The sequence below is a fragment of the Carica papaya genome, chromosome 7, assembly GCF_054855325.1.
Source record: "Carica papaya isolate Zhongbai chromosome 7, ASM5485532v1, whole genome shotgun sequence".
In the NCBI taxonomy this organism is placed as follows: Eukaryota; Viridiplantae; Streptophyta; class Magnoliopsida; order Brassicales; family Caricaceae; genus Carica; species Carica papaya.
The window spans coordinates 24,870,367-24,879,933 of record NC_142315.1 but is presented as its reverse complement, the minus strand read 5'-3'; the positions used below and the strand labels follow the sequence as shown (position 1 = coordinate 24,879,933).

The 9,567-nt window shown below is 32.5% G+C and overlaps 1 protein-coding gene across 1 annotated transcript; it reads left to right on the top strand.

Moving 5' to 3' along the window:
* The first annotated feature begins 1,297 nt into the window (after positions 1–1,297).
* On the top strand, positions 1,298–2,614 carry LOC110809811 (EG45-like domain containing protein). Its single transcript, XM_022035747.2, has 3 exons — positions 1,298–1,715; positions 1,931–2,210; positions 2,298–2,614. Exons 1-3 carry the CDS (start codon positions 1,529–1,531, stop codon positions 2,302–2,304), a joined length of 474 nt encoding a protein of 157 aa, XP_021891439.2. The 5' UTR covers positions 1,298–1,528; the 3' UTR covers positions 2,305–2,614.
* The last annotated feature ends 6,953 nt before the right edge of the window (positions 2,615–9,567 follow it).

Sequence of the window (9,567 nt, the reverse complement as noted above, 5' to 3'; positions counted from 1 at the left end):
AAAATTTTTATTTATTTTATATTTTAATTTTTTTATTTCCTAATAGATGAAATTAAAATAATTAATTTATGTTTTGATCATTACCTCAAAAATAATTTTAACAAATTAATTGAATTAGTCATAAAAATAAACATAATTTATTAATAATTAATTAAACATATATATATTTAAAATATTCAAATATAAAATAATGATTTTAATTTTTTCTGATAAAAATTTAAAAGAAATTAAACACTTAAAATAAATAAATAAAAATTAAAAATTAAATTATAAGAAAAAAATTAAGAATTAAATAATTTACTAAATTACTTTTAAGTAATGTCGTAATTTATCAATTTTAAAAAAGCATATATATATATATATATACATAAATATATTATACCAGATTAAAAGTGGAATCTACGTATACACACACACACACACACACACACACATATGTATATACAACTTAAAAGTGAAATCTATTCATGTTTAATAAGTTAATTGTACAACCAATGTCAGTGGATATAATTTGACATCAAAGTCAGCAAAGCTACTTTCACTATCCCTTGTAAAGAAGATTCTTAATTTCTATTTGTGTAAAACAAATTTAAACACAAGTAGCAAAATGCAAATACTCTTTATAGCCGTCATGAGATTTCACTATAGAATTTACAAAAGATTGGCAACTATCCACACCATAAATTTTGCTTTTCCTGTTATTCCAGAGTCAAAAGATAATTTCTCTACTGATAAATATCTTATTTTCTTCTTTTAAGTGAAATACTTTGACAGGATAAAATTAAAATATGTCAGTAAGTAATTTATTTGGACAACATAGATTTCCGGAACATTTATCAGCAATATAACCTAACAACCATCAACAATGTAAGGAAAACTATTCTATCCCACATTGATTAGAATTAACAGAATCTATTTAAACAAACTTCAGATGCATTCCCAATTGACATTGGAATCAGCCGAGATAACTACATGTTCTCTACCAAACAACGTAACAGCTAAACTAAAAATTATAATAACCATTCTCTCACCCCTAAAATTCTAGCTTTTAATGCCCACTTGAATTTTACCCATTCTGCTACGTGAAAAGATCCTTTCACTAATCCATTTCACACAGACTTGTTCTGGAAAGAGTGAGAGAGACGGATAGAGGAGAACTTAATTTTCCAAGAAAAGAAAAGTGGGAGGTTGGAAAGTAAAACGATAAACATCGATGTAGGTAGGAGAAATCCAAACAGCAAAAAAAAAAGACAATTTATAGTAGCCGCAAGCTTGCTGACCTCTTATTTTGATCTACAAGAAGATCCTGAAATGATATCACCAAGTAACAGAAAGTGAAAGGCAAGAAGTCTAAGATCGCCAGCATGACGTAACACACATTAATAAAAAGATAAGTGATTTCTTCTTGTGCCAAGCACATTCTCAAGCACTATCAAATATTATTTTTAAGTGCTTAATTAGTCATATGGAAATTCTATCCCTAAACCCAGTATAAATAGGGATACAAGTTGGTGAGGTAGATGTATATATGTATACATATAATTCTAGAGAGAACAAAGCTGTAATAAGAGAGTTATTCGTCACGAACAAAGTTCCTGGAGTATTTACAATGAAGTTTTCGTTGGCAACTTTGCTTCTGTCTTACCTCTTCTTTGATGTTCCAGGAACATCAGGGGATGTTGGGACTGCCTCAGCTTATGACCCTCCGTACTTGCGTATGTAACCTGCACTTTTTTTTATATTCTACCAACTCTGGTAAAATCTAAAATATATCTCAGTTCTACTTAATTGTCACTATAATTTACTAAAGAGATCTCCACCACCTCATAACTATACATATAAAATTCTAAATACTCGGACACTTACCCCCCTATTGTGTCACTTGCTTATTACCTGATTTATCTCCAATTTGCCTTTGTATTGTATGCAGCAACAAGATGCAAGGGATATGACCAAGACCAGTTTCCCCCGGGAGGATATTTTGTGGCTGCAAGTGATGGCGTGTGGGACAATGGTGCAGCATGTGGGAGGAGATACAGGATACGGTGCATCAGTGGTCCCAGGCGACCATGTAAGAATGGATTTATTGTTGTGCAGGTTGTTGACTTTTGCCGTCAAAGTCCCTGCCCAGCAACACTACTACTCTCGGCCGAAGCCTTTGGTGCCATCTCTAGAAACATCGATGCCCGGATCAACATTGAATTTGCACAGTAATTATCATCTTCCTAAATTATTTATGTCCAAAGATACCATGTTGATGGAAAATGTCAACGATTATATTGTATTCTCTTTTGCAGGATTTGAAGGCATGTGCATCCATTTATTTAAGAGCACCCTACTCACTAACATGACACGCCTGTGCTGCGTATTATTTCTTCATTTTCCTCCAAAAAAGAACTATATATATGACCTATTCCTACTGTAGAAGGGTTTTTCTTTCCTACTTTTATCAAGCCCCAACCCCAACGCCTCGTGGAAAAGCAAAAGGACTACTAAGCAGAATGACTGCTCTCCTATTAACGAGAAGTTACTGAATGTATTGTCTTGTTCCAGTAGCTTGAAGCATTGAAACAAAATTAGCATCTATTATTCTTATGTATAATTTTTTATTCTACTTCTTGAGGTTCAGTACTTGGTATAAAATTCTACAATGGTATAGCTGATGAAGAAACAACCCCGCAACACTCCAGATGGTTATTGAATTATTTAAGATTCATATAAGAAAATTATCAAATATTGAAGAATGAAAATTTTGTATTTTTCATTGTCTTTGATAATGATACAAGAATTGTATTGTACTACAAAAGTTATCATATTTAGACCAAAAAAAAAAAAGAATCCTAGTTAGTGATAGTCTTTTCCAGAATAAATGACAAATTAAATCAAATAAATCTGGTAAGAAGCTTCCCAGTTACTGAGATGATTTTTCAGCATAAATGGCAGACCAAATCAAAAAAATTTGATCAACCTTGGTTAGAAAGTAAATATTTCTGATATAGCGACTATAGTTACTCAATTTTCAACACTTCCCTCAAGCTGGATTGTAAATGTCAAGTAAGCCTAATTTGGATCTCATATCTTCAAATTTTACCTTTAGTAGCGCCTTAGTTAGAATATTTGCTCTTTGTTGATTAGTAGGAATGTCGTAGATGTTAATTAAATCCCCTTCTATCTTCTCCTTGATTAGGTGTCTATCTATTTCTATATGTTTCGTAATGTATTAATGAATAGGATGCTTGGCTATACGTGTAGCAGCTTGGTTATCACAGAATATTGATGGTATCACTTGAACGTTAAGTTTGCTGAGTAATCATTTTAAGCACATTCCTTTATATATCCCCTGGGCCATAGCTCTAAGCTCTGGTTTTGCACTACTCCGAGCAACCTCTCTGTTTTTTGCTTTGTTAAGTAACTCAATTTCTCCACACATGAGTACAGTATCCTGAAGTGGATTTTCGATTGGTAGTAGATCTTGCCCAATCAGCATCAATAAACACTTCAGTATTGTTGTTTCTAGTCTTATTGAAGTGAAGACCTTCTCCAGGAGATTTCTTTAAATACTTAGAATATAATATAGTCAATTTACGTGTTCTTTAGTATGATTACTTATGAACTGACTATCCACAGCAACAACAAAGCCAATATCTAGTCATGTGTGTGAGAGGCAGATGAGTTTTCCGATTAACCTTTGGTATCCTCATTTGTCACATAGAACACTGTCTCCTTCTTTTCATTTGGTGATTGCTTCCACTGGGATCTGCAGGTTTACAACCCAACATTCCTCTTTCTTTGAGTAATGACGGACATCCTTTCTTTGTCAAACCATAATTTCTGACTGAGTTCTTATAATTTTTATCATGAGTAAGTATTTTAGGTTTCCTAGACCTTTGACTTTGAATTCATGAGTAAAAACTTTCTTAAGTTCTATAATCTCCTCTTCATGATATCCTGTCAAGATAATATTATCTATATAGACAATTATGATAGATATCTTTCTACGAGAAAAATATTTAACGCATAGGGTATAATAATCTGACTAACATTGAACATATCCAAATTTTTCTACAGCCTTAGAGAATCTCTCAAACCAAGCTCTGAGCAAATTGCTTGAGGTTATAGAGAGATTTTCTCAGCTTACAAACATTGTATGAGTTAGTCTGATCTTTGAGGCCTTCAAGGATCTCCATGTATACTTTTTTTTTGGGTTCCCATTGAGAATGACATTCTTGATGTCCAACTAATGAAGTTTCCAATCAAAATATGCTACAAATGACAAGGGAATTCAAATGATGTCAAGTTTTATACAAGTTGCAAAAATCTCCTGATAGTCAATACCATAAACTTGAGTAAAGTCTTTAGCAATAAAACGAGTTTTGAATCTCTCTATGGTACTATCTGCATTGTATTTAACAGTGAAAATCCACTGGCATCCCATAGGTTTTTTTTCCCCCCAAAAGTTGATCAACAAGTTCTCACGTACCATTTTTCTCAAGTAACGTCACTTCCTTAATAACAGCTTCCTTCCACTCATGATATTGTATGACTTCTTGAATGCTATAAGAATCTAGATTTCCATGAGTTTAGCAGCAAAAACACGATATTCAAGGAATAATTTCTTATATGACATAAAATTGTAAATAAGATGATGAGTACAAGACCTAACTTCCCTTCTTTGAGCAATTGGTAAATCGAGATCTTGAAGTATCAACTTACCAGAAGCATTATCTGATTGTGTATCTTCCTATATTGGCTCTGGTCTAACTTTATAACTAGTTCTTTCTTGTATTTATTCCTCTACAGGTGCCTGACTTTTATGTTTTCTTAAGTATATTAAGAGTTCTTTCTTATTGTTTGGGGGAATACTTTGAGAGGAGTCTTTCGGGCTAGAAGTGATGTTCGTGGAAACAATTGACGGATAAGGAGAATTTGACTCAATAGGTTCGGGATCTTGTGTTCAAGTGTTGCTCCCAAATTTCTGAAAAGGGTGTTTCTTCTACATTTTCACTTTCCCTCTAGACATCATTTTTTGAATAAAATGATCATTTTCAAAGAATGTAATGTCCATATAGTGATAAAATTTCTTGGTGACCAGAGAGTAACATTTATATCCATTTTAATTTGGTACATACCTAAAGAAGATATATTTTATGGTCTTCGGGCCAAATTTGTTTCTAAATTATTGAGGAACATGAACAAATAATAAACATCCAAAGATCTTTAGAGGAATTGATGAGATGAGCCATGTTGATGGATAGGTATTTTTAAAGACTTGACACAATGTTTGGAATTGTAGGACACGGGAATACATGTAGTTGACTAAGAGGCTGTAGTGAATTAGGCATCCCCCCAAATTTTTTTTTTAGAAAATAAGATTGGATCATGATAGTTTGTGTAATTCTTAATAAATGTGTTTTTTTTTTTCAATTACCCTATTTTATTGATGGTTGCCAATATATGAACTTTTATGGATAATTTTCTGTTCGATTAGATATTCTTCAATGATAGAATTGAAAATCTTTGACATCATCCGTATAGAAGATATGGACTTTAGTGTTCAATTGAGTCAAAACCATTTTATTGAAATACTTGAACAATTTACATAATCTCAGATTTATCATTCATGAGGAATACCCAAGTGAAGCGTGAGTGATCATCTATGAATATTATAAATTATTTTACTCCATTTAAAGTCTTGACTTTGTATGATCTCTAAACATCACTATTAATCATTGAAAAGGAAATGGTTCTTTGTATTTTTAGATATGATAGGTATTTCAAACATATTTGGACAATTGACAAGGTTCATACTAAAATTCAATAAAGTTATAATTAAACAACAAAGAAAAATATTATGGATGCATTTATTGGGCCTGAATAAGAGATTGAAGTTCAATTAAATATGAAATCATAATTAATATTAAATTCCTAAATATTAAACATGAAATCTTAAAATTAGATTCCTAAATATAATATAATTTTCCATTAATATTGGATTTCTAACTAGTATAGGATTTCTAATATTTTAGTAGAATATTTTTATTTAAATTAAGATTTGTAAATAAAAATTGTAATTTGTATATAAAAAAGTATACCTGCTATTAATAAAGACAAGTCAATATTATTTTAAACTACAAGAATGAAGCTCTCTCGATCCAAAGTAACAGCTCCCTCTGATGAGCTGTAATAAATTGTCACAAAATTAATCGCTCAAGGAATCGCAACAAGGAGAAGAAACATATTCTAAAACTAAAAATTTCAGAGAACTGCCAATGACGAAACCTTAATCTCAAGAACATAACATAAAAAATTTCTTTAGGTATAAGATATAGATAACCTAAATGGTAGTACTATAACATTATTTCACTATCTTTATTCTTGAGGGCAGAAAAACATTATCTTCCTTTGGTTGAAAAATTCTCATGAGGTTTGACTGTATTGGGTATATAAAGTCTCAAATACAAGTCATCACTGCCAATCATTCGTCCCGAAGTCAAATTCTGATAGATACAAAATTAAAGGTGAATACAGAGACAGTTTATTTCCCTTATAAGTTGATTAATTGACAGAAGATTGCAATCCAAATTTGGAACTAATAGAACTAGTTGGGGTTCAGGTTTTCTAAGAGAGCTACAGATCCTTTATTGGTCACTTTTGAAGCCGATTATCAACTATCTTGACATTATAGTTTTCATGATAAATAGTAAGATTTTGGATAAGAGATACATCGTCAGTCATATAATTAGAGGCTCTAGAATTGATTATCTATGAATTTTTCTTGTCCATCCTATAAGTTTTGAGGATTGTTGAAAAAATATCTTCATGTGCCACGTTTGTTATTGTCAAGAGATTGGAATTTGGAGTAAAAGAAATTGGTTGCGCATTAATAATTAACTTTTGAAAGATTTCCAATTGCTCCTTGTTGAATTGATTCAGTTGTTCCATGGTTGTAGTATGATTTGCACGTCCATGCCTTTTGCTTTTTGGCTTCTAATAATGGAATTTTCTATGAATGTCACAGCAGGTGTCATAAGAGTATTCGAACTTCTTGCAATGCTTGCACCATGGTCTTTTTTTTTTTAGTCTCTTTATCCTCAGTTCTTTGTGATGCAAGGAAAAAAATATCGTCGTTATTGATGGACTGATTCTTAGGACACATCATTACCTTTTTCAACTTTTTTTTTTGGACTCTAACTCCTACCTCTTGAAGATTAGATAGAGATTTGATTGTTAGGATTCGACCATGAATTTTATCAAAGTTTTTATTGAGTCTCAACAAAACTTATAGATCTATTTCTTCTCAATGATCTTCTTCTACTTAGCTGCATTAGGCAATCCTATTGAGTAATTTCCTACGCATCTAATTGCCATAAATACTTGCACAGACGACTTAAATATTGGGTGACTAAGAGGTTCTTCTAATAGAGGGTATGGAGGGACTTCAATTTCAAACACCTTCACTCTATCTTCCTTATTTGAGTAGGTCTCACGTGCAACATGCAAAAGTTCTTGTGTTATTTTATAGAGAATAAAATTCTCTCTGACGTCATGTGTCATGAAATTTATGAATTATAACATAAAAAAATGTTAAGTAATATATTTTATTATTTTTATTTATTATTTAATTAGTTAAAATAACTTAATTAAAATTATATTAAAATATTAATTTTATATAATTAAAATTTTATTAGAATAATAATTTTTTTATTTATAATTAAAAGTTTTATAAATATTTTAAATATAATAATATAAAAATAAAAAATAAAATTATTTTTTATCTAAAATATTAAGATGATAATAGAGTTGAATAAAATTATTTTAGAATTTGAAAGAAACCATAAAATTATAATCTTAAAATAAAAAATAGGCTAAGTTGATATTTACTTAATTCAAATCTGCTATCATGATCGTCCCGGACAGTGCCGTAGACCAACCGGAGGCCTTTTTTCCGACTCCGTCGACCACCAGCAGCAGAGGCGCGTGATCACGCGCCGCCGGCTGCCGCAGCAGCCATTGACCACCACTTGCCACCGCGAGACTCATCGGGAATCACCACAGAACCGTGCGCACGCTCAGATCTGGTACGGATCTGGTGAGAACGAGTTAAAAGCACGCCCGGAATTGCAAAATTCCGCGACCAGCCGCTGCGCTCCGGTCGTCTTCTCTGGCCAAATCCGGTCAGATCCGGCCTTCTTCCACTCGTAGAACCGTTCACGCTCCCCACCGGAGTACCGCGCACTACAGATCTGGTCGCGTTGAACAGATCTTCTTCTCTCGCCACGACCTGCTCTATCCCCCATTGAGCCGCGCTGTATTTGCTGGTCAGGGCTCTCCGCCGCGTCATTCTAGCCTTCTACGCACGGGGACGTCCAGCTCTCGCCATTCTGCGCGCGGGACCACTCGGATCTAGTCCGTCCTTGCTTGAGCACCGAGCATGAGCCGATCCGATTTGAGCTGCTGCGTGAGTCGAGCCAAGCCATCTATGCTTGAGCCGAGTCGAGCCGCTGCCTTGCTAGATAGATCTGTTTACTTCGTACACGAGCCACTCCGACTAGTCTTTTCTAGTTATTTTTTTGGGTCCTTTGTGCACGGCCGCCTCTGATTTTGCGACCAGGCCTTCTTCGAGCGTGAGATGCTTTGACTAGTCTTTTCTGGTCCTTTTTATGGTTTGTCTGTGCGCGCCTATCTCTAATTTTGCGATCTGTCGCAAATTTGCTTTTTTTTAGCACGAGCCGCTCTGACCAACATTTTCTAATCCTTTTTCAGCTCTTCCTTGCTCACACACCTCTTATTTGTAACTCGATTTATAAATTAGGTATGTATAATATTCTTGTACTAATTTAAAAAAAATATTGAATAGTATATTTTATTATTTTAAATTATTATTTAATTAGTTAAAATAATATAATTAAAATTTTATTAAAATAATAATATTATGTAATTAAAATTTTAATAAATATCTTAAAAGAAAAAATATAAAAAATAAAAAATAAAATTATTTTTTTTTAAAAAAAATCAACAGTAAGTTATTTCAGTTTTTCAAGTAGAGTGGATCATCATATTTTTAGTGATTGCACATGTAGTGTTGTCATCTTCTTTTCTGATTATAAACAGACATCATAACTGAATGCGACCATTGAAGATAGTTATGGCCATTCAAATGAAAAAGGCACTGTACTTGGATCCTCCATTGGAGTTGGTAATAGATTTCAACTAGAGATGACTGAGGCCATTGAAGAAGAAGGAAACGTTTCTGGCTTTTAAAATTACCACGAAGAATGAAAATTCTGTATTTTCATTGTCTTTGATAATAAAAAAGGGATGCATTGATAACACAAAAGTTACCATATTTATAAACACAAAAAAAATCTTTCTAACAAATGAGAGAATTTTTCAGAACAAATAGCATCAAAGAGATTTGATCAATCTTTGTGCTATATCTTCTAAATTAGGGAGTAATGTTTTTGATATAGCAGCTTAATTACTCAATTTTTGATAAATATCATTTCAAAACACTCAGTTCCCAGGCTAACGGGTTATCCCATTAGCATAATAGTGTTATTCGCATAA

Coding starts and splice junctions, on each gene's coding strand:
- LOC110809811 (XM_022035747.2), top strand. CDS start 1,529: ATGTATACATATAATTCTAGAGAGAACAAAGCTGTAATAAGAGAGTTA. Junction 1,716..1,930: donor TTATGACCCTCCGTACTTGC/GTATGTAACCTG, acceptor TATTGTATGCAG/CAACAAGATGCAAGGGATAT.